Here is a 25,995-nt window from a genome sequence, read left to right as displayed (position 1 = left end):
CAGGAACAAGACAAGGTTGCCCACTCTCACCACTCTTATTCAACATAGTTTTGGAAGTTTTAGCCACAGCAATCAGAGAAGAAAAGGAAATAAAAGGAATCCAAATCGGAAAAGAAGAAGTAAAGCTGTCACTGTTTGCAGATGACATGATACTATACATAGAGAATCCTAAAGATGCTACCAGAAAACTACAAGAGCTAATCAATGAATTTGGTAAAGTAGCAGGATACAAAATTAATGCACAGAAATCTCTGGCATTCCTATACAGTACCGATGAAAAATCTGAAAGAGAAATCAAGAAAACCCTCTCATTTACCATTGCAACAAAAAAGAATAAAATATCTAGGAATAAACCTCCTAAGGAGACAAAAGTCAGGGAGATCAGCTCTGTGCTTTGTGACCACCTAGAGGGGTGGGATAGGTAGGGTGGGAGGGAGGAAGACGCAAGAGGGAAGAGATGTGGGAACATATGTATATGTATAACTGATTCACTTTGTTACAAAGCAGAAACTGACACACTATTGTGAAGCACTTATACTCCAATAGAGATGTAAAGAAAAAAAAAATTAGTGGTAACATTGAAGGTGCCTTTGGCCTCCAGGCTTACTCCCGTTACCTTCACCCATCCTGAAGGCAGTTTATTCATTGCCCACTAACGGCCTGAAATAAAATATCGTAAAATATCCATAATATAGCATTGGATTAGATGAACAGTGGGTTATAATAATGTAGTTGTTATTATTTCTTAACTGTGCTGCAAAAAAGGAATTTTTTTCCCCCAAATGTATGGTTCTTTTTTCTGACCAAGTGTTCCTGTTTTCTCACATAGTATCTGAGGACATTACCACTCTGTATCTGCGTTCTTTTAAAAGAATACTGCCTGTGCATCTTCTTGGAATTCTAAAAATTGAATTGTAATAGCTAGCATGTTACCACCATTTGGAAGAATATTACCGATCTTAGTACTGAGTCACTTTTAATTTCTGGAAACTACAGACATCTCTGCTAATTAATGCTTTGCGTTGGTAATTGGGTCACAGAAGTGACAACAGAGCTATTCAGCTATATGTGGATAGTCCTCTAGTATTTTCCCTGGTGTCTAGTCCTGTGTCATGTCTTCCATAAAATAAATATGAATCTATGATAAATGATGGAATGAGCATCTGAATTTTACTTTTTAATATACATACTATTTACATTAGGGTTGTATTGCTGTGTAACAAGTTAGTACAGACTTAGCTGCTTAAGACAACATCTGTTTATTAGCTCGCAGTTCTGAAGGTCAGAATTCTGGTGTGGTGTGCTTGAATCTATGTTTAGGGTATCACAAGGCTAAAATCGCGGGATCGGCCAGACTGAGTACTCATCCAGGGGCTTACAGAAAAATCTGCTCCCAAGCTGCTTATTCTTGGCAGAATTCAGTTCCTTGTGATCGTAGGACTGAGGTCCCTGTTTCCTTGCTGGCTGTCAGCCAGGGACGGCTCTCAGCTGCTGGAAGTAGCTCTTATTCTTTGCCACTTGGCGTCCTCTAAGCTTGAAGCAGTGCCTGGAGTCTTTCTCACTCTGAACCTTTGACTTCCCCTTCTGTGACCAGCTGGAGAAATTCTGTGCCTTTAACGAGTACAGGCCCGCCCAGATGACCTTGCTACCTGAGGCCCAGCTGTGCTAATCGTCTGTCACCTAATCAGAGTAAAATCCGTCATGTGCACAGTCCTGGGACGATTCAGGATGTGAACACCAGGGAGATGGGAAATCTTGGGAACATCTTAGAAATCTGCCTACCACACTAATTGTCACTCCTCCCGAGGATTGAGACTAAAAATAGAGCTTTAAACATTTTCTGCAGTAAACAAAACGAATCCACAAGATTATCATTGCAGAGCAAAATCCAATAGTTACCCAAAGAAAAATGTCATGCATGTTAGCAATATTAGGATGTTATGTGGGGGCAAAAACACCTCAAAACCTTACTTTTGGAAGTAGATGACCAGAGGAAATTGGAAATCTACCCTTCTCTTCTAATCTCAATTGAAAAGTTTTTTACTTGTATAATAAATTGGTGTTCAGTAACAAGGATATCACCTTCCACTGGCACTTGACCTTTCCACTGGGTCCCTCCCAACCTATAGACTCTGTCTCTTCCTACGTTTATTTCTAAGCTAAACCCGAATGAAGGCTGAGACGCTTAAACCATCTTATTTACCTTTCTTCCAAAGCTCATGTGATCTTATAATTTGTGATTCTTCCTCAGACCTAGTGGCTCTGAAGCTGTCAGTTGGTTCTCTCATTATTTCTTAAGTCTTTTGCTGTCATTCAAATCTGTTGCCCCCACGTTAATACTAAGATCTCAAATTGCTGATCGCTTAGCCGCAGGTTCTCCAAGTCCTACAACTGGGCATTGACTCTGGTTCTTGCTCTACTTTCCCAGGGGCTTTCCCCATAAATTGCGATATCTTCGGTCTGGTCCTTGGCCTTGTCATTTTCAGAAGACTCCCGAAATTATATATATCGACCACGTAGCACCTGGGTGTTCTCCAGCCCAGATTCTTTGCCGTACTGCTTTCCCCACCATTGGGTTAGCTAGTGCCAGAATCATATCTGAACTACCTTCCCCCTTTCTTCTTACTTATATTCTATCACTTCTTTTTATTTTTCTGTGAGAAATGTAGAATTCCTGACTTCAAGAGTTCATAATCTAATAGGACAGACATATAAGAAAGTGAAAAATTATATGACAATATGATGTGTTATGTTACAGAAAAGCAGCGGGGGTCTGTGGGATTACAGAGACATTCCAGCTCAGCTTGAATGTCGGTCAGGAAATACTTCCAAGAGGAGGTAACACTTGCACTGTCTCTGATAAGCAATTAGGAGCTAGCGTAGCAGCGAAGAGCAGTGGGGGGGCATTGGAGGGAGGCCTAAAGGAATCCTTTAAAGACCATCCAGAGTTAGAAACTAGATCGTTCTCAGGCTGAACTAGTTGAGCAAATGCCAAGAGCAAAGGAAGCAACCAAAAATGGGAGATAAAGCCAAAAGATGAGATATTCAGCAGAAGCTGAGGCAAAGTGAGCCTTGAAAATGAGTCCAAGGGTGGGAGCAGAGCAGGGTCCAGAGGCCTTCACTATGCATGAGAGTGAAAAAGAGAACTGTTTCGGAGCCTGCAGGGTGCCAGCATTTAAGGGTTAAGCAGAAACAGGAGACTGTGAAACAGACCAGGAGGAGGGCAGAGAGTGACAGCGGGAGGACAAACTGGGCTTGAGGACAGAGATACTGACGCTTTATTCACTGATGAATAGTGAACGATGGAAGGAAGTTTCTAGGTGGAGAGCTGGAAGCTGGAAGTCTCTACTGTGTCTTCCGAGTGAAAAATGGTGTGGTGTGTGAATCTGATGAGAGTGTAGAAGGGTGGGGATGGGGGACGGGGGAGGAAGGAAGTAGCTCTCGTGGACAATTGCAGAATAACCAGTAGAAGGCCCTCGAGGGAGTCATACTGAGTTATGAGGACCTGGCTGACAGTGGAGAGGCCATGAGGTTTCAGCGGATCTAACACACCCAGCTGAGTGCCCGTCTCAAGCAGCATTCTGCAGTAGGGCTTGAGGAAAGGAGAAGGCAGGTGGATTGATTTAAATTTGGAGGTTTTCTGCAAGGGTGTGATGGGAAGAGAAAAAGTCAAGGGAGTTAAGAATGGTTGGCAGAACAGATAAAAATCTAGCTGAATAAAGAAGGAAGTTCAGTCAGGATAGACTGCTAATTTGGAGGAAAAAAAATAAAAGCAGGTACCAAAAGACAGGAGACATTCATGAGGTCAAAATGTAGTTATATCAGAAGTGTGATATTCAGAAAAGTATGATGTGGGTTAGATCCTCACATCACAGACTATAGTGACATTTCCGATAGATTTAAAGAACTGGATCAAACCTAGAAAAAAAAATTAAAATATAGGAACATGATTGACGAGGGAGGACTTTGTATACTTAAAAGAAATGTAAGAAATCTGAAAGGAGAAAAATCAATTCGTTTTACTATAAATAAATGGAAAACAACAACAAACAAGAGTGAAAGATGAGAAATTAAACGAATTTGTACAAGTATGATAAGCAAAGGGATAAAAATCCTTCATCTGTAAAATGGGATCTGGGTTGATATTTCCCAAGTAGCTGTGGATAATTATAGCTTCTTTTTGCACGTCTAGCACCAGTTTTTTTTGTGTTCCTCAACGATAACAGCAGCAGTCAGTCTGCACCCTCTCTCTGTCTCACGCTTGTCCTGTCTCTGATTAAAAGGGCCGGGAGCCCAGCATGGGGCGTTGGAGCCTGGGCGGGTCGAGAACACCTGTGAAGGAGGGCAGCCTGGAGGATCTGGGTAGGAGAGCGGTACAGCGCCAGGTGTCAGAGCCTCAGCGGGGCAAAGAGGGCATCCGTGTGGGAGGGCTGCCTACTTCAGAGACTGGAACCTTAGCGGAAGTAAGTGGGGTGTGACACAGCGAGAGGGGACAAGATTGGTTTCACACAGGCAGACCCATCAAGTAAGGAAATATATTAAACACGATGGGAGGTAGGTTTCTCGCTCTAGGAGAAAGTTGTTACAAATGTGAACAGGGGAGAATAGTAGAAGGAACCCTGTGTTGTTGGTGGAATTGGAGGTATTGGTGTGAATTTATAATTTTCAATGTACGGATAGATGAATGGATAGTTATAGAAATAAATAGGTATACATAAAATGTGTATATATGCGTGTACATACCCGTATGTGTGTACACATGTAGAGTACATGTGCACACGCATATATTCTCTAGCTCTGCCCATTGAGTCAGCTTGGCAAGCCACAACACCCCAGTAACAAGGAGCCCAGCCAGCACTCAGATCTCAATGCTGCTTTCTGACAAAAGCAACCAGAACGCCTTAGAGAAATTGCTGATCCCAGGGCTGGGTCAGGGTAAGCAAAAGATGAGCTTGGAACCTCTTATACCAGAAAGCAAGGAGGTGCTTAAAGAATGATGGGGATGTGTTGAAAGGACATAGAAGCCAGCTTGAAGGGGCTCCCTCTGGCCCAATCTGGGACATTGTAAGCACTCAATAAATAATGTTTGCAGCAGATTAGAACCTACTGAGTAAAATAACAAACACAAGCCCACATTGATATGCATAAATTTAGAGTTGAATGGAGGAATAGGGTATTTACAGAGTTTTGAAGAATCTTCCCATAAAATACTTGTTAATTACAAAGGGAAAAAAGAGCATCTTTGCCGTGAGGAAGCCTGGAAGGCACCACATTAATCAAGTGATCAAAGTGAACATCATCAATAATGGGAGGAAGGAAGAACAGCACCGCCTGATAGGGTGCAAGGAGAAGAAGCCAGCATCACTTCCGTGGCCTTCCTGCAAAAGATGTTATAGTCTGAATCGAATCGTGAGGAATCACCACCTAAATCCAGATTGCAGGACAGTCTACAAAAACACTGACTTGTAACTTCAAAAGTATTAAGGTCATGGAAGTCAAGGAAGGACTGAGGAAATGTTTTAGGTTGAAGAGGACCAAGAAACATGACAACTAATTACAGCACAGGATTTTGAACTAGGCTCTTTTGTTATGAAGGACGAATGGTGAAATGTGAAAGGTGTCTGAAGATTATATGATAGTAATGTATCAGTAGTAATTTTCTGATTATAATTATGTAGGAGAATATTTTTGTTTGTAATGCACTCAATTATTTGGTAATGATGAGGCATCATGCTGGCTACTTAGCTCACAAATAGTTCAGGAAAAAAATTTTTTTTAAAAGGGGGCGTTCTTTTTTTAAAATAAATTTATTTATTTTTGTCTGCGTTGGGTCTTCGTTGCTATGTGCGGGCTTTCTCTAGTTATGGTGAGCGGGGGCTACTCTGTTGTGGTGTGTGGGCTTCTCTTGTTGCGGAGCATGGGTTCTAGGCGCGTGGGCTTCAGTAGTTGTGGCGCACGGGCTTAGTTGCTCTGCGGCGTGTGGGATCTTCCTGGATCAGGGCTCAAACCTGTGTCCCTTGCATTGGCAGGCAGAATCTTAACCACTGCACCACCAGGGAAGTCCCGAAAAAACAATTCTTTGTAATATACTTGGGAGAATTCTTTTAAGCATTTACTGAAGGATAGAATAATATTGACCCATGCCTTTAAAAAATTTTTTTATTGACGTATAGTTGATTTACAATGTCGTGTTAATATCTCCTTTACAGTAAAGTGATTCAGTTATATGTAGATACATTCTTTTTCATATTCTTTTCCATTATGATTTGTCACAGGATATTAAATGTAGTTTCCTGTGCTCTACAGTAGGACCTTGTTGTGTATCTATTCTATATATAATAGTTTGCATCTGCTAATCCCAAACTATCGTTCGTTCCCTCCCCACTGGCAACCACAAGTCTGTTCTTTGTGCCTGTGAGTCTGTTTCTGTTTCATAGATATGTTCATTTGTGTTGTATTTTAGATTCCACATATAAGTGGTATCATGGTATTTGTCTTTCTCTTTCAGACTTACTTTGCTTAGTATGATAATCTCTAGGTCTATCCATGTTGCTGCAAATGGCATTATTTCATTCTTTTTTATGGCTGAGTAATATCCCACTGTATAGATGTACCACATCTTCTTTATCCATTCATCTGTCAATGGCCATTTAGGTTGTTTCCATGTCTTGGCTATTATGAATAGTGCTGGTGTGAACATAGGGGTGCATGTATCTTTTCAAATTATAGTTTTGTCTGAATATATGCCCAGGAGTGGGATTGCTGGATCATATGGCAGCTCTATTTTTAGTTTTTTGAAGACCCTCCATAGTGTTTTCCATAGTGGCTGCACCAATTTACATTCCCACCAACAGTGTAGGAGGGTTTGCTTTTCTCCACACCCTCTCCAGCATTTGTTATTTGTAGACTTTATAATGATGGCCATTCTGACTGAGGTGAGGTGGTACCTCATTGTAGTTTTGATTTGCATTTCTCTAATGATTAGTGATGTTGAGCATCTTTTCATGTGCTTTTTAGGCATCTGTATGTCTTCTTGATACATGCCTTCTTAACATTTCCTCTGTTGACTTCCCCTGACTTTAGAAACACTGGTCGTCCTACCTGTTAGATTGTTTTTTTCTCATGGACTCTTCTTAGTCATCCTATTCTTCTAGTATAGGTACTAATTTGTAATGTGTTCTCCTTGACCTTCTCTTCTTTCTCCTTTAGTAATTTCTTCCATTCCTTTCAACTCTAGGCATATGACTCTTAAATCTGCATCTTTATCCTAGGTTTCTCCTGACTTGCATTTTACCTGAACTTAGCTTTCTTTAGTACGACTTTTCTCATCAGCCCAGACCTGCTGGTATAACTCAACTTTAGGTTAACCCCTGGAGCTCACTAATGCATACTCAAATTTTGTGAAAAATATGGGATTTAATTTTCTTCAGCTTCTGCAAGAGAGGATTATTATTGAAAACTGTAGAATGATTGCCTTCTCCACTGGGTTAGGAGAGAGTCATGAACCTATTTCCATAAGAAAATATAAATCTAGTTACAATAGAAAGTTGCATGTTAGAAAATGAACTCTATTTTGATATGAAATAAATTTCATTAGAGATGTTATGTGAGACAACATGAAGTAAGAATATTATCTAACAAATCTGTTTTGAGAGTGGAATATATACAGTGGCAGAGGTTATGAGAAAAGTTTGAACTGCATATATGAGAAAATGATCCACATTTTAGAATTATCTCAGTTCTAACATGAAATAGACACAAAAGTATGAGTATTTTAATTGGCATGTTTAATATACTTTGAATAAAGATTAAATATTTTAAACAAATTGATCATCAAGAAATTGGACCAAGAAAAGGTTTTTATTGTAATTCCATTCATTTAAAAATATCATTCATAAATAACTTTCTTGTCTAAACTTTTCATTTTATAAATATGTATATATTTAAATATGTTCAGATTAATGTTTCATATCCAGTTTTATACCAGGAAGCATGAGTCATTTCTGTGCTGAAATACTTTTGGATATCTCATTAGATTTCTGATCAAAGAGACATTCCAGGAAGTTTTAGAAATTATTCTATCAAAACGCTTGACTTTAGTGGAACATTACAGGTTCTTCATTTTTTTGAGCTCTCTCCAAGAGTAAGCACTTTTGTACAAATGAATCTGCTGAATGCAAGAGATGACAGGTGTCCAAATGGCTGTCCCACTGAAGTTGTACTCATATATTTGTTTAATTAACTTTGGCATTTAATTGATGCAAATTTTAGTAAATTCATTGTCCCTCTTGTTTAAAAAGAATGATACTATTTCCTGAGACCAGTGTTACTTGGAAAACCTTGGCTAACTAACAAGTTCCCAAGGAACATTATTTAATGGTATATTGCCAAGAACATCTTAGATAATTCAACGAAATTGCCTTCTTTAAAAAGTCCAACCATATTTCATTTAAATTTGACAGTTATTTATTGAGATCTTTAATGTTGATTGCATAGTTGGGTGTGACAGGGATCCAAAAGAAATATATAACTTATAAAGAGCTTATAGTCATTTTGGAGAAACCAAATAACTTCATATGAAACAGCAAAAAATAAACAGGAAAGGATACAGTTTAGTGCCAACTTGGTAAATTAATGTTTTTGTTGAATCAGACAGTCATCAGTAATCCGCCTGTGGTACTTACTATCATAATATAATTTTTGGTTACTTAATAAGTCATAATAAGTCTGGGTTTACTTCATGTTTTCTGTACGTAAAACCCTTTTTTGAATCCGGAAGGCTTATTTTTTCAGCACTGAAGTCAGCACGTGTTGCTGCACACATCCTGTGCGCCAGCACACTTACAGGCACTGGGTGTACAAATGTGAACAAAATAATCACGGTCCTTAGGGAACTTGCTGCTCTGTGTGTGTGTGTGTCCTGGGGGGCAGTGGCAGGGAGGAGACAGCCAGCCAACACGCGAGGAAATAGTCAAGGGGAGTTCAGATGCTTTCTACGCAAAATGACACTGGTGAAAATAGCAGGGTGGAGATGCTTGGACTGCTGTTATCAGAGAAGGCCTGTCTGAGGAGCTCAGGTTTGAGTTGAGGCCTGAATGATGCGAGGGCTTAGGCACGTAGTTAGATTTACAGTTTGGAGCTCAAGGGAGTGGTCTCGGTTGAAGATGGAAGTTTGAAAATCTTCATTGTGGGCATGACACTGAAAGCCACGTCAGTCACAGTTGGGACGTGGAGTAGGGTGAGTTGAGAGCTGACCTCTGACTTTATCAGCTGTCAGTCGGCAGTGACTTTGGGAAGAGTTGTTTTTGTGGAGAAGTGAGGAGGAAAGGCCTAATTAACAGGGTGAAGAGAGAATGGGAGGTAAGGATATAAAGGCAGTAAGAATACACAAGTCTTTGAAGCGTTTTGCCGTGAAGGAGAGAGAGTAGAAGGGTCGTGGCCGTAAACAGTGCTTTCGGCTGTACATTTGTCATGTGTGGTGCTCTGCATTTGAGTCGTATTTAACGATGCTAAGACAAAACTTTTAAGTGAGGTTAAGACGTCTACAAATTTCTTATTTTAATTTTTAAAGTACCTTGTTAAGCTTTCATAGGAAATGCAGGGCTGTCGGAGAGCAGTGTTAAAGACTGAGAGTTAAAGTTGAGAGTCTGAAGAGCAGAGTTGCAAACAACTGAGACCACAAATCGAAGAAGCAAGTGAAACCGAACTCTGCCAGCCGGGGAGTTTGCAGCAAAGTAAGGGTTTATTGCAGGGCGCCAAACAAGGAGGTGGGAGACAAGCCTGGTCTTTGAGTTGTGGGTGTCTTTAAAGGGGAAGAACATAGAGGCTGGGCTTTTAATCATTGTCCTGTGACATTTCTTAATCGTAGTTTTGGGAGTCAGGATGCTTCTGGTTTAGGGTTCTCTGGCCAGGTGGTCCGTGGCTTGGAGGTCTGTTAGCTCATCTTGCCCTGGAGAAACAGTTTGTATTGTTTGTATGTTAATAATGATATCTATAACAACAGTTTTAGTACATCAACTATGTTATCAACAACATGACTTTTAGCACCTGACTCTGGTTGATTGGTGTTCAGTTAGCACAGGATTGAGGTGAGAGGGGACAAGAAAAGAATAAAGTTTTGGCTAGAGAGATTAATCATAAACTTGGTAAGGGAACTTGGTTTTGTGGGGGGGCTCGGTTTCAGGGTTTCCCAAGTAACTTCCACATGAAAGGACTGCTCAGCGTGTGTCTGTCACTTCAGTCCTCCCCATAGGGGTCTTGTCTTCACACTGTGAATACGTAATAATGGAATATACACTGAAAATCGCTATGTACATATGCCTCATGCTGTTTTTCAAAGTGCTTTTACGTGTATTATCTTATTTAATGAAGACCGTGAATAAATCTATGTGTGGAAATGATAATGCTATCTAAATTCTCTGTGTATAAAAATAGTGAATATTTCTTTAATTAAAAGTATTTAAGAATATGTAATATAAGAGTGAAGCTACCTTTATTGTAGATGTTGATATATCATTTAAAATAATTTCTCCCTTATAAGATTCTTGCCCCATATGTGTTTAAGGAAATAATTTTCACAGTTTGATAAAAATGGAGATATATTACATGGATTTGAAAATTTTAAAAAAAGTTCGTGATAGTGTGACAAGTCTGAAGTGAATTGAAATTACTCCTTTTTTTTTCCTGTCAGAGGTCTCTTTATTAGTATCCATGATCGAGGGCATATTGCTTCTGTTCTTAATGCATGGCCAGAAGATGTCATCAAGGTAAGTTAGTTATCACGTTTTCCCACTGTGGCACATTTGTTCTTTTTCCTATCCCATAACAGGCTGACGCTTTTCACCATGCTGTGTAGCCTTCACCAGCTTTTCTATTTATATCTGTTTGATTTTTGCATAGTGGATTAATTTTATTCTGATACCATTTGGATTCTAAGTTTCACCATTCTTTCCATCAGATTTCTTAGTGTTTCTTCATTCATTGTAAGTTATGAAAAGTGTTGAAAAAATGTTGAAGTAGTGTCTGAATTTCTTTGAGCAAACTCCTTTTTCTTTTGTGTTTAATCATCCACTAAGAGGAATCAAGGTAGGCAAAAATCTTAATCCATTTCCTTTATCGTGGTGACCTGAAGTATCTAACCTGACTCCCCTCTGGGAGTGAGCTAATGAAAATAGAATAATAATAGTATCTACCGTTTGGTAGCTTTCTGAGTGAGCCACTTTACCTGGATTAACTCAGGTAGTATCATGATAATTCCATGAGGAAAGGAAGGCACAGGTGGGTTACATAGTAGTGGATGGTGGTGGTGGGAATTGAATGCAGGTGTCTCAAGTTGCCTTCTCCAAAACAGCCTAACATTGACCCTTTTCAATGAGACATGGAAAATTTGACAAAGATCAACTTTATGGAATATGCAAAAATAATTTTCACCCACTTTTGGGTGAAATGTATATATGTATTTTTAAGTTAGTTAAAAGTACATATATACATGTACACATTTACTTTTAAGGCAGGTCTTTAAGAGCTGCATAATATAGGTGAACAGAAAACTAAATGAAAAGCCCTCAAACTTTAAAAATATTTGTTCTGCATTATAGTGTGGTAGAAAAACACTGCACTAGGAGTTAACACACTCGGGTCCTGGTTCTTTGATATTAATGAGGTAAATCACCGTAGGCAAATTATTTCAGTTCTCTTATCTTCGGTTTCCTAATCTGTAAGAGGGATAGACTGAATGTACTCCAAATTCCCCTTGGCTTCTAAAATGCTATGACTCTGTACATTAGTCCTTATGATAATAATAGTACTAATATCTATAATTTTTTGAGAATTCGTAATATACCAGGTAATATGGTAAGTTTTGTTTATCATGATTTAATTGTATTGAATCATAGATTTATTCGATTAATTAATGTTTCTGATTGTTTACTATGTGCCAAATGCTGTGCTAGATGTTGGTGTGCAGTAGTGAGCACGACAGAGTTGGCTCCTAATTTTATGCAGCTACTCTGAAAAGTACATTTATCGTTTGTATTTTTATAAATAAGAAACAGAAGCTTTAATTCATCAGTTTATCTAAGGTCAAATAACTGACATTTTTTCTAGGCTCCATGGATATGACAAGTTTAGCAGTTTGTAGAAAATCTAATAAATTGTGTTTCACAAAATCGGTTTTGCTTAAATTCATGTAATGGCCATGAATCACAGAATACAGATGATAGATGCATTAATTTCAGTAAAGATAACAAAGTACTTAGCATTAAAATCTCCACATGATTAAAATGTATGCTTTGTAGATATTCAAGATGATTAGAAATAAACTAAACAAAACTCATTGTCTAGTGGTACTCTACTATCAGGTAAGAGTAGTAATAGACTGTGCTTGGCATATTTCAAAGATGGTAGAACAGTATCCTATGTTATAGGAGTTAAAGAGGATGGATCAACATTGTTGTGAAATTAGGAGGATGCATAAACTAAAGATCAGAGCACTGGGGACTCCTGAGCAGTGATTTAACCATGGACTCTCCTAATGGTACTCAAAGTGGATGCGACTAGTTTCAAAGCTGTTCTAAGGTTCACTTTAGTTCCCAGTTTGAGCTCTTATTTACCTGTACTCTGCCCACTTACTCCTCCTGATTGAAGACTGAGTTATTTGAGTTGTTTGAATCTTTATGGGCATACCTTGTCTTCTTTTCTCAACAACCAAACAATCATATGTATGTATTTTAAAAATACATTTGAAATGCATATATCAAATTTATTTATTCTCCCCAGTCTTCCACACTTAATGATCATATAAAATCTTTTCCATGTATATTCAATTTATGCTTTTTGACAGCTTAGTATTTCATTGCATAAATATTAACTTCAGAAACAGAGTAGGAACGATGCCCCGGAATTTGCAAACATCTGTTAATAGATATTTTTTCTTTTTCTTTGAGGCTATTGTAGTGACTGACGGAGAGCGTATTCTTGGTCTGGGAGACCTTGGCTGTAATGGGATGGGCATCCCTGTGGGTAAACTGGCTCTGTATACAGCTTGTGGAGGGATGAATCCTCAACAATGTCTGCCTGTCATGCTGGACGTGGGAACAGAAAATGAGGTAAACAATTTAAGTCTGTAACACAGCTCTACACCTTAAAAAATAGTACCATATTTCTGCATTTTGAGATTATTTCAGGAACTTAATGAAATTCATCTTTTTTGTTTGGTTCTTTCTCTCTCCTCAAACCCATCCCCCAAGTCTTGTAAAGAAATTATTCTTTTGCTTTTCCTTTCCGCTTCCCCTTTTCTGTAATGTGATTAAGTTTTTAGCAGCTTCTTTAGTGTTTTAGTATCCTTTGATGAGCACTTAACACCATTATTCTATAGAGTATATGTTTTACTTTAGGATATCCTCGTTACTTTAAAAAAAATTATTTTTATACTAAGCAGGAACTAATCCCAAAGAATTTATTAAGTTTAGTCAGTCTGAAATCTTGTTCTAAAAATCTGTATTGTTTGTGGTAGATGATTTGGAGTTTAGCATTTCTTTTTCCTGCATCGATATTTTAGAATCTTAAAGTTATATATCAAGTAGTACATATTTTTGCTCATCTGTAATTGCTAATATTTGGATTAGTTGTGAGTGATAGATACTATAAATTAAAGGTAGAGGTTTATGAAATAGAAATGAGAAATAATGGTCAGTTAAGATAGACTTTTCAAAAGTTGCATGTAAATATCAAACCTAGATCTTTATCATGTTGAGATATATTCTCTCTGTACCCACTTTTTGATAGTTTTTATCATAAATGGATGTTGAATTCTGTTAAAAGTCTTTTTGGCATCTGTTGAGATGATCATATGATTTCTTTTTCGAAAAATAAATTTTATTTATTTATTTATTTATGCCTGCGTTGGGTCTTCATTGCTGTGCACGGGCTTTCTCTAGTTGCAGCGAAGTGGGGGCTACTCTTCATTGCAGTGTGAAGGCTTCTTCTTTTGGTGGCTTCTCTTGTTGTGGAGCACGGGCTCTAGGCCTGTTGGCTTCAGTAGGTGTGGCACACGGGCTCAGTAGCTGTGGCTCGCGGGCTCTAGAGTGCAGGCTCAGTAGTTGTGGCGCGTGGGTTTAGTTGCTCTGCGGCATGGGATCTTCCCGGACCAGGGCTTCAACCCGTGTCCCCTGCATTGGCAGGCGGATTCTTAACCACTGTGCCACCAGGGGAGTCCCGATCATATGATTTTTTTATTGTTCAATTTGTTAATGTGGTATCTCACATTAATGTGTTACATCACATTGATTGGCAGATATTGAACCATACTTGAATTCCTGGGATAAATCCCACTTGATCATGGTGTTTGATCCCTTTAATGTATTGTTGAATTTGTTTTGCTAATATTTAGTTTAGGATTTTTGCTTCTATGTTCATCAGTGATATTGGCCTGTAATTTTCTTTTTTTGTGTGTGACATCCTTGTCTGATTTTTATATCACGGTGATAGTGGCCTTGTAGAATGAGCTTGGAAGCATTCCTTTCTTTTCAAGTTTTTGGAATAGTTTGAGATGGTTAGGTGTTATCTCTTCTTTAAATGTTTTATAGAATTTTCCTGTGAAGGCTTATGGTCCTGGACTTTTGTTTGTTGGGAGTTTTATTTTTATTATTATTGATTTAATTTCATTACTTGTAATGAGTCTTTTCGTATTTTATATTTCTTCCTGATTCAGTTTTTGGGAGACGTAAATTTCTAGGAATGTATCCATTTCTAATAGGTTGTCCATATTATTGGCATGTGATTGTTCATGTAATCTCTTATGATCCTTTGTATTTCCGTGGTGTCTGTTGTAACCTCTCATCTTTCATTTCTGATTTTACCTATTTGGGCCCTTTCTCTTTTTTTCTTGATGAGTCTCGGTAAAGGTTTATTAATTTTGTTTATCTTTACAAAGGACCTTATTTTCATTGGTCTTCTATTTTTTTTAGTCTCAATTTCATTTATTTCTGCTCTGATCTTTATGATTTCTTTCCTTCTACTAACTTCGGGTTTTGTTCTTTCTTCTTTCTATAGTTCCTTGAGGTGTAAGGTTAGATGGTTTATTTGAGATTTTTCTCGTTTCCTGAGGTAGGCATGTATAGCTATAAACTTTCCTCTTAGAAATGCTTTTGCTGGGTACCATAGGGTTTCTTTTTTATTTTTGTTTTAATCGAGGTATAGTTGATTTACAATATTATATAAGTTTCAGGTGTCTAGCATAGTAATTCACAGTTTTTAAAGGTTATATCACATTTACAGTTATTATAAAATATTGGCTATAGTCCCTGTGTTGTACAGTATGTCCTTGTAGCTTATTTATTTTATATATAGTAGTTTTGAACTCTTAAGCTCCTACCCCTCTCTTGTCCCTCACCCCTTCTCTCTTCTCACTGATAACCACTAGTTTGTTCTCTATATCTATGATTCTGTTTCTTTTATATTCACTAGTTTGTTTCATTTTTGAGATTCCACATATAAATGATATACAGTATTTGTCTTTCTCTGTCAAACTTATTTCACTTAGCATAATACCCTCCAAGTCCGTCCATGTTGTTATAAAAGGCAAAAGTTCATTCTTCTTATGGCTGAGTAGTATCCCATTGTATATATATATATGCCACATCTTTATCCATTCATCTGTTGATGGATACTTAGGTTGCTTCCATATCTTGGCAATCGTAAATAATGCTACTATGAACATTGGGGTGCATGTATTTTTTCGAATTAGTGTTTTTGTTTTCTTCGGATATATACCCAGGAGTGGAATTGCTGGGTCATTTGGTAGTTTTGGTTTTAACTCTTTTGAGAAACCTCCATAGTGTTTTCCACAGTGGCTGCACTAATTTACACTCCCACCAAAAGTGTACGAGGGTTCCCTCTTCTCCACATCCTCACCAACATTTGTTGTTTGTGGTCTTTTTGATGATAGCCATTCTGACAGGTGTGAAGCGATATCCCATTGTGGCTTTAATGTGCATTTCTCTGATGATTAGTCATGCTAAGCATTGTTTCATGTGTCTGTTGTCCATCTCCCTGTCTTTGGAAAAATGTCTACTCATTTCTTCTGCCCATTTTTTAATTGGGTTGTTTATTTATTTATTTTTGCTGTGTTGGGTCTTCGTTTCTGTGCGAGGGCTTTCTCTAGTTGTGGCAAGCAGGGGCCACGCTTCATCGCGGTGCGCAGGCCCCTCACTATCGCAGCCTCTCTTGTTGCAGAGCACAGGCTCCAGACGCGCAGGCTCAGTAGTTGTGGCTCACGGGCCTAGTTGCTCTGCGGTATGTGGGATCCTCCCAGACCAGGGCTCGAACCTATGTCTCCTGCATTAGCAGGCAGATTCTCAACCACTGCGCCATCAGGGAAGCCCCCCGGGTTGTTTTTTTAATATGAGCTGTGTATATATTTTGGATATTAATCTTTTATTGGTTATATCATTTGCAAATATTTTCTTCCATTCATTAGGTTGTCTTTTTGTTTTGTTGATGGTTTTCTTTCCTGAGCAAAAGCTTTTAAGTTTAATTAGGTCCCATTTGTTTATTTTTGGTTTTGTTTCCTTTAGGAGACAAATTCAAAAACATCTTGCGATAATTTATGTCAAAGAGTGTTCCACCTACATTTTCTTTTAGGAGTTATATGGTTTCTCGTGTTACATTTAGGTCTTGAATCCATTTTTTTTTTCTTTTTTTTTTTTTTGCGGTACACGGGCCTCTCACTGTTGCGGCCTCTCCCGTTGCGGAGCACAGGCTCCAGACGTGCAGGCTCAGCGGCCATGGCTCATGGGCCCAGCCGCTCCGTGGCATGTGGGATCCTCCTGGACCGGGGCACGAACCTGTGTCCCCTGCATTGGCAGGCAGACTCTCAATCACTGTGCCACCAGGGAAGCCCTTGAATCCACTTTGATTTTAGTTTTGTGTAAGATATTAGAGAATGTTCTAATTTCATTCTTGTACACGTAGCTGTTCAGTTTTCTCAGCACCACTTATTGAACAGACTGTCTTTTCTCCATTTCATATTCTTGCCTCCTTTGTCATAGATTAATTGACCACAAGTATGTGCGTTTATTTCTGAGCTCTCTATTCTGTTCCATTGATTTATGCATCTGTTTTTGTGCCAGTATCATACTGTTTTGATTATTGTAGCTTTTAATAAAATCTGAGGTCAGGGAGCCTGATTCCTCCAGCTCTGTTCTTTCTGAAGATTGTGCTGGCTATCTGAGGTCTTTTGTGTTTCCATACAAAATTTTAAAATTATTTATTCTAGTTCTGTGAAAAATGCCCTTGGGATTGCATTGAATGTATAGACTGCCTTAGGTAGTATGGTCATTTTAACAATATTAATTCTTCCAATCCATGAACACGTTATATCTTTTCATGTGTTTGTGTTATCTTCAATTTCTTTCCTCAGTGTCTGATAGCTTTCTGAGTACAGGTCTTTTACCTCCTTAGGTAGGTTTATTCCTAGATATTTTATTCTTTTTGATGTGATGGTAAATGGAATTGTTTCCTTAATTTCTCTTTATGATCTGTTGTTGTTAGTGTATAGGAATGCAAGATATTTCTCTGCAGCCTCTCCCGCTGCGGAGCACAGGCTCCAGACGCGCAGGCTCAGCAGCTATGGCTCACGGGCCCAGCCGCTCCGCGGCATGTGGGATCTTCCCAGACTGGGGCACGAACCCACGTCCCCTGCATCGGCAGACGGACTCTCAACCACTGCGCCACCAGGGAAGCCCTTCTGGTAGCATCTTTAGGATTTTCTATGTATAGTATCATGTCATCTGCAAACAGTGAAAATTTTACTTCTTCTTTTCCAATTTGGATTCCTTTTATTTATTTTTCTTCCGTGATTGCCATGGCTAAGACTTCCAAAACTGTATTGAATAAAAGTGGCGACAGTGGACATCCTTGTCTTGTTCCTGATCTTAAGAGGCAATGCTTTCAGCTTTTCACCACTGAGAATGATGTTAGCTGTGGGTTTGTCATATATGGCCTTTATTATGTTGAGGTAAGTTCCCTGTATGCTCATTTTTGGAGAGATTTTTAGCATAAATAGGTGTTGAATTTTGTCAAAAGCTTTTTCTGCATCTATTGAGATGATTATGTGGTCTTTATTCTTCAGTTTGGTAATGTGATGTATCACACTGATTGATTTGCGAATATTGAAGAATCCTTGCATCCCTGGGATAAATCCCACTTGATCATGGTGTACGATCCTTTTACTGTATTGTTGGGTTTGGTTTGATAGCATTTTTTTGAGGATTTTTGCTTCTGTGTTCATCAGTGACATTGGCCTGTAATCTTGTTTTTTGTGATGTCTTCATCTGATTTTGGTATCAGGTTGATGCTGGCCTTGTAGATGGAGTTTGGAAGTGTGCCTTCCTCTGTAGTTTTTTGGAATAGTTTGAGAAGGAATGGTGTTCAGTCTTTTCTAAATGTTTGGTAGAATTCATCATAGAAGCCATTTGATCTTGGTGGGATTTTTAAAATTACTGATTCAATTTCATTACTGGTAATAGGTCTGTTTACATTTTCTACTTCCTCCTGGTTTAGTCTTGGGAGAGTGTACATTTCTAGGAATTTGTTCATTTCTTCTAGGTTGTCCATTTTATTTGTTTGTCATTGTCTCTTATGATCCTCTGTATTTCTGCAGTGTTGGTTATAATTTCTCCTTTTTCATTTCCGATTTTATTGATTTGGGCCTTCTCCCTTTTTTTTCTTGAGTCTGGCTAAAGGTTTATCAATTTTGTTTATCTTTTCAAAGAACCAGTTCTTAGTTTCATTGATCTCTTCTTTTCTTTCTTTATTTCTTAAGTTTCTATTTTATTTATTTCTGCTCTGACCTTTATGATTTCTTTCCTCCCACTAACTTTGAGTTTTGTTTGTCCTTTTGTAGCTCCTTTGGGTGTAAGGTTGGGTTGTTTGTTTGAGATTTTTCTTGTTTCCTGAGGGAAGCTTATATCAATATAAACTTCCATCTGAGAACTGCTTTTCTGCATCCCATAGATTTTGGATCATTTGTGTTTTCATTTTCATTTGTCTCCAGGTATTTTCTGGTTTCCTCTTTGATTTCTTCAGTAATCCATTGGTTGTTTAGTAGCATATTGTTTAGCCTCCACGCGTTTGTGGTTTTTGCTCTTTTTTTCCTTGTAGTTGATTCCTGGTCTTAGAGCATTGTGGTTAGAAAATATGCTTGATATGATTTCAGTTTTTTAAAATTTACTGAGCCTTGTTTTGTGGTCTAACGTGATCTGTCCTGAGAATGTTCCATGTGTACTTGAAAAGAATGTGTATTATGCTGTTTTTGGATGGAATGTTTTATAAATCTATTAAGTCCATCTGGTCTAATGTGTCATTTAAGGCCAGTGTTTCCTTCTTGTTTTTCTGTGTAGATGATATGTTCATTAATGTAAGTGGGGTGTTAAAGTGCCTACCATTATTGTATCACTGTCACTTTCTCTCTTTATGTTGTTAATACTTGTTTTATGTATTTAAGTGCCCCTATGTTGGGTCATATATATTTTTAATTGTTATATATTCATCTTTGATTGATCCCTTTATCATTATGTAATGTGCTTTATGTCTTGTTATAGTCTTTAAGTCTATTTTGTCTTATATAATTGTTGCTATCCAAGCTTTTTCATAGAATTCTTTTTTTCATCCCATCCCTTACAGTCTGTCTGTTTTTCTATCTGTAGTGAATCTGTTTTAGGCAGCATATATATGGTTCTTTTTTTTTTTTAATCTATTCAGCCACTTTATGTCTTTGATTGGAGCATTTAATTAATTTACCTCAACAATAATTGTTGATAGGTATATACTTATTGGCATTTTAAAATGCCAATGCTTAGGGCTTCCCTGGTGGCGCAGTGGTTGAGAGTCCGCCTGCCAGTGCAGGGGACGCGGGTTTGTGCCCCAGTCCGGGAGGATCCCACATGCCGCAGAGCGGCTGGGCCCATGAGCCATGGCCGCTGGGCCTGCACGTCCAGAGCCTGTGCTCCGCAATGGGAGAGGCGACAGCAGTTAGAGGCCTGTGTGCCGCAAAAAAAAAAAAAAAAAGCCAATGCTTTTTGGTTGTTTTTATAGTTTTTCTCTGTTCCTCTTTTTTTCTCTTGTGATTTGATGAGTATCTTTAATGTTAACTTTGGATTCCTTTCTCTTTATTTTTCATGTATCTATTATAGTTTTTTTGTTTGTGGTTATATGAGGTTCATATATAGCAACCTTACATATAGGTGTCTGTTTTAAGTTGATGGTCTCCTAAGTTTGAATGCATTCTAACAGCCCTACGTTTTTACTCATCCCTTCCCCCACCATTTATGTCTAATGTCATATTTTACATCTTTTTATTTTGTGTATTCCTTAACTACTTATGTTAGATAAAGATGATTTTACTACTTTTTTCTTTTAACCTGTCTACTAGCTGTATAAGTAGTTGGTCCATTACCTTTACTGTGTGTTTGCCTTTACCAGTGAGATTTTGCTTTTTGTAATTTCCATATTTCTAGTTTTAGCTTTTTCTTTTTCACTTAGAGAAGTCCCTTTAACATTTTTTGTATAGCCGGTTTAGTGGTGCTGAACTCTTTTATCTTGTGCTTGTCTGTAAAGCTTTTCATCACTCCTTCAAATCTGGATGGTAACCTTGCTGGGTGGAGTATTCTTGGTTATAGGGTTTTTCCTTTCAACACTTTGAACGTATTGTGCCACTCCCTCTGACCTATAAAGTTTCTACTGAAAAGTCAGCTGATAGTCTTATGGGAGTTCCCTTGTACGTAACAAGTTGCTTTTCTCTAGCTGCTTTTAGGATTCTCTCTTTATCTTTAATTTTTGCCATTTTAATTATAATGTGTCTTGGTGTGGACCTCTTTGGGTTCATCTCCTTTGGGACTCTCTGTGCTTCTTGGACCTGGATGTCTGTTTTCTTCCCAAGGTTAGGATAGTTTTCAGCTATTATTTCTCCAAATAAATTGTCTGCCCCTTTCTCTCTCTTCTTTTGGGACCTCTGTAAGGTGAATGTTAGTATGCTTCATGTTGTTGAAGAGATGTCTTAATCTGTCCTTATTTTTTACAATTCTTTTTTCTTTTTTCTGTTCATCTTGGTTAATTTCCACTACTCTCTCTTCCAGTTCACAAATCCATTCATTGCTCTTTATCGTGTAATCTGCCATTGATTCCTTTAGCATATTTTTTTTTTTTTTTTTTTTTTGCGGTCCGCGGGCCTCTCACTGTTGTGGCCTCTCCCGTTGCGGAGCACAGGCTCCGGACGCGCAGGCTCAGCGGCCATGGTTCACGGGCCCAGCCGCTCTACGGCATGTGGGATCTTCCCGGACCGGGGCACGAACCCGTGTCCCCTGCATTGGCAGGTGGACTCTCAACCAATGCGCCACCAGGGAAGCCCCCTTTAGTGTATTTTTATTTCAGTTATTATATTATTCAACTCTGTTTGGTTCTTCTTTTTATTTTCATATTTTTGAACTCTGTTGAAACTCTCACTGTATTCATCCATCTTTCTACCAAATTTGGTGAGCATATTTATGATCATCACCTTGAACTATTTATTGGATGTATTGCTTATCTCCATTTTATTTAGTTCTTTTTTTTGAGGTTATGGCTTATTCCTTCATTTGGAACAAATTCTTCTGTTTCCTTGTTTTGCCTAATTCTTGTGTTTTTTTCTATGTGGTAGGTAGACTGGTTACGTTTCCCAGTGTTGGAGAAGTGGCCTTATGTAGATGTCCTATGGGGCCCAGTAGCACTCTTCTCTCAGAGCCAAATGTTCTAGGGGTATGCCCTGTGTGGGCTGTGTGCATCCTTCTGTTTTGGCAGGGCCAACTACTCTGGGCATGCTGGTAGGCAGGGCTGGTTTCCGTCTTGGTTGACTGTGAGGCCATGCCTCCTGAGGTGGCTGTGGGCCAACTGGATGGGAGGGTAGGCTTCCTGTGTGTTTGGCTGTGTGACCTAGGGTGGCGTGGGTCTGTTGCCAGTCTGCTGGTGGGTGAGGCTGGGTCCCTGCATGGCTCTTTGTGCAGCTGGGGAGCCTGGGACCGATGCTGGCCTGCTGGAGTGTGGGGCCTGGACCCTGGTGCTAATAGGCTAGAGGGAAGAATCTAGAATGGTGCTTTGCTGGAGAGCCAGTATTATCATAGTAGAATGAGCTCCTCAAAATGGCTGTTGCCACTACTTCTTTCTCCGAGGGCAGTTCCAGTTGCTTCCTGCATCTTTTGGTGGCTCTCTAAGATCAGCAAGCATGTTGGACCCAGGCCCCTGCCTCTGTGCGTGTGAGATTTTGCTTATACTTTTTAGGAGCCAAGTCTCTGTTTCCTACAGTCCTCCAGCTCTCCCAAAGAGAAGCCCCACTGGTTTTCAAAGCCAGATATTCTGGGGGCTCATCTTCCCAGTGCAGGACTCCTGGGCTGGGGAGTGTGACGTGGGCTGAGACCCCTCGCTCCTTGGGGAGAACCTCTGATTGTGATATCCCTCCTGTTTGTGGGTGGCTGACCTAAGAGTGTGGGTCCTGACTCTGTCATCTCTGCCTCCCACCCATCTCATTGTGATTTCTTCTTTATGTCTTTACTTGTGGAAAATCTTTTTGGTTAGTCTTCAGGCCTTTCTCTTAGATACTTGTTCTATAAGGAGTTATTTTGTTGTGTCTGTGGGAGGAGGTAAGTTTAGGGTCTTCCTACTCCCCTATCTTGGCCACTTCTCGACACTTTGTTCTCTTTATGCTTGCACTGCTACTGTACTGAGAAGACAAAAAGAAAACTTAATTCACTGAAATATGGCAGAATGCCAGGTTTGTGTGACATGTCATGTAGTTTCTATGTTGCCACTCTGTATTCCACTTTCACATCCCTTTTGTGAATCTCTGTCCAGTTTTAACACTTCATAATAAAAATACAAAAGCAATTGCTAACAACAGTTAGTTTCTTAGCCAGAATAACTTAGCAAAGTTTCATGAAGGCTAGATCCCTTTTTTATAAATTACAAATGTTTTCCTTTTTTATCATAAATACCTATATTGAGTAGTAATGAAAGTAGAAAAGGAATTAGCAGCTGATTGATAGGACAGTCCTCACTTGCTGTTAAACCACACTTGCCTGCCTTCTTCAATCTCTGCAGCTTACAACTAAAAGAAATTTAAAGGACAGAGACAATGGAACTGAGCCACCGAAGTACTTGCCCCAAAAATACTCTTATTCTTTAAGTTAATAATGCAAAACATTTATTTAGGTAGGATGTTTGTGTTTTTATCTTACCTTTCATCTATTATTTCATAGTCCACGTTTTCTTTAATTTGCTTGTGAAGCAGTTGCTATATAAAAGTTATCTTTTACCTGAAATAAATTGTCTTTGTCTCTTAAAAGCATTCCATACTTGCTTTTTTTTCTGTTGTTGCCGAATCTTTTCATAGAAGTTATGTTTATCATTTATCTTTTCTTAAGTAAGTGACCAATATCGAAGCTTGATATTTTACTAAAGATGGGAGTAAATGTTCCTTTTGCCCCCTCCAGTCTTAAAAACTGCTATGTGTATCACATGGTGTATGTTTGCTTGGGCTGCTGTAACAGTACCATAAACTGGGTGGCTTAGCCAATAGAAATTTATTTTTTCATAGTTCTGAAGGCTAGAAGTCCATGATCAATGTGTCAACAGAGTCAGTTTCTTCTAAGCTCTCTCTCCTTGGCTTGTCTTCCTTCAGTGGTATTTTGTCTCTGCATCTGTGTCCTAATTTTTTCTTAGGAGAGCACCAGTTATGTTGGATTAGGGCCCACCCTAGTGACCCCATTTAATTTAATTACCTTTTTAAAGACGCTGTCTGCAAATACAGTCATATTCTGAAATACTGGGATTAGGGCTTGAACATATGAATTTTGGAGGCGCACAGTTGAGCCCGTAACACATGGTTGGTCTTCAAGAGGGCATGGGCAGTGTGAGTGGGAGAATATTGTCTCTACATAGTCAGTCTCTGTTTATTAAACTGCTGCTCTGGGTCTCAGCTTTTCTGATTCTAGCTTTATGTTTAGTCTGGCCTTCAGTTCATGTGTACAGTGTATCTAGATCTGGAATCCTTATTTGAACTTAAAGTCACAAAGTTGAAGCCTCTTCCTGTTGAGGAGGTTCCCCTTTTGTTCTAGAAAATGCTCTTCATGTTTGGCGTGAAGCAGCTGTGTTGGGGAGAAACTGAACAAAAGAAAAACCTTATAGATTTTTCCGTCATATGAACCTGCCATGTATCTTTCAGCACTTGTACAGAAGTCATTGTTGGCACTAGAATGTGACTGGTACTAGGTTTCTATTGCTACCATGACAAATTACTACAAACTGAGCGGCTTAAAATAGCACAAATATATTACCTTATAGTTCTATAGGTCACAAGCCTGACACAAGTCTCAACAGGCTGAAATCATAAAAGATGTCAGCAGGGCTGAGTTCCACACCCTTGTCTTTTCCAGCTTCTAGAGAAATGCCTCCAGTCCTTGGTTCATGGTCCCCTTCATCTATTTTCAAAGTCAGCAATGTAGTGTCTCTCTCTCTGACCCTGTTTCTGTCATCCCATTTCTTTCTCTGACTACAGCCAGAAAAGGTTTTTCGCTTAAGGACTGACCTTTAATCACATCTGCAAAGTTTCTTATGCCACAAAAGGTAATGTATTTATAGGTTTGTGGGGAGGGGCATGTCATTATTCTGCCTGCCACATGGTCCCAGCTAGGTTGTCAGCATTTCTCCCTCAACCCCCCTCACTTTTTTTTTTTGCTGTACGCAGACCTCTCACTGTTGTGGCCTGTCTCATTGCGGAGCACAGACTCCGGATGCGCAGGCTCAGCGACCATGGCTCACGGGCGCAGCCGCTCCGCGGCACGTGGGATCTTCCCGGACCGGGGCACGAACCCGTGTCCCCTGCATTGGCAGGCGGACTCTCAACCACTGCACCACCAGGGAAGCTCCCCCCCTCACTTTTTATCTTTGTCCTTTCATATTATGGGGATTGCTTGTGTATGCTGTAAGGGTAAGCTGTGACAAAGCGAGAGAGTGGCATGGACATATATACACCCAGTCAAGTGATCCTGCATTTGAATGAGTACTAATCGTTATATTGTATAGTAAAGCCAGAGGAGAGAAGGTAATCCCTCATTTCCCAGCTTGGTGTGTATTGTCACAGGCTTACTTTTTCATTGTCTCCTCTTACCTCACCCTCTCTAAATTAGGATTATATCAAGGATTTATTCATCTGTTTTCTGAGGCACAACACCAATGTCTTGGGAAAGAGAATGGGGTCTACAGTTTGGTTTTATACGCGCTAAGTCTCAGGAACTCCTTGAAGTTTGTGATATATTTCAGAAATACCCATTATATAAACAAAAATAGAAAAAAATTTACCTGAGACAGGAACTTTCGGGGAAGTAGAATACTTTTATTTTAACTTAATAATTTAAGGTTGAAACGAGTGGTTCTCAATATACGTTCCATGCACGAACCCAGTTCAGAATTACTGGGGGCATGTGTTAAAAATGCAGAATGCTGGGCTCCACTCCAGACTTACTGAACCACAGTCAAATTTTAATCGTTTTTATTTCCACTGCTTGTTAACATTCATGCCAGCTCATATGCATGCTGACATTTTAAGTATTGCTCGAGACTCTTGGCTGAGCATTGGCAGTTAGATTGCTTAACCATATTGATGACATGAACTAGCAAAACAGCAAAAAGTTTATATTATTTCTTTACAGCATTTGGTTTCTCATTTGCAAATAATGAGTAAATAGCAGCATAGAGTATGATTATCTGTATATTATAAATGTAATTTAAAAATAAATGCTGAAATGGGAGATATTCATAACATTTGTGGCAGATCAAGATTTAAAATGTTCTTAGTATTCAAAGAACAGTTTCAATTCAATGAGAAAATGTTAGCTGTGAAATATACAAATTGCCTAAGTGGTCACAGATAATTTAAAAATGAAGAAATGAAAATGGTCAGTAAACTTA

General features: G+C 38.9%; 1 protein-coding gene across 1 annotated transcript in view; it reads left to right on the top strand.

Moving 5' to 3' along the window:
* The window catches only part of ME1 (malic enzyme 1), a 184,510-nt gene that overhangs the window by 58,550 nt on the left and 99,965 nt on the right, over nt 1-25,995 (top strand). Inside the window, exons 4-5 of the mRNA XM_024757451.1 lie at nt 10,691-10,766; nt 12,945-13,106. Of these exons, the coding sequence (XP_024613219.1) occupies nt 10,691-10,766; nt 12,945-13,106 (238 nt within the window). The remainder of the gene's footprint in view (nt 1-10,690; nt 10,767-12,944; nt 13,107-25,995) is intronic.

Source organism: Neophocaena asiaeorientalis, unplaced genomic scaffold (genome assembly GCF_003031525.2).
Source record: "Neophocaena asiaeorientalis asiaeorientalis breed wild unplaced genomic scaffold, Neophocaena_asiaeorientalis_V1.1 scaffold253, whole genome shotgun sequence".
In the NCBI taxonomy this organism is placed as follows: domain Eukaryota; kingdom Metazoa; phylum Chordata; class Mammalia; order Artiodactyla; family Phocoenidae; genus Neophocaena; species Neophocaena asiaeorientalis.
This window is presented reverse-complemented; position numbering and strand designations above follow the sequence as displayed.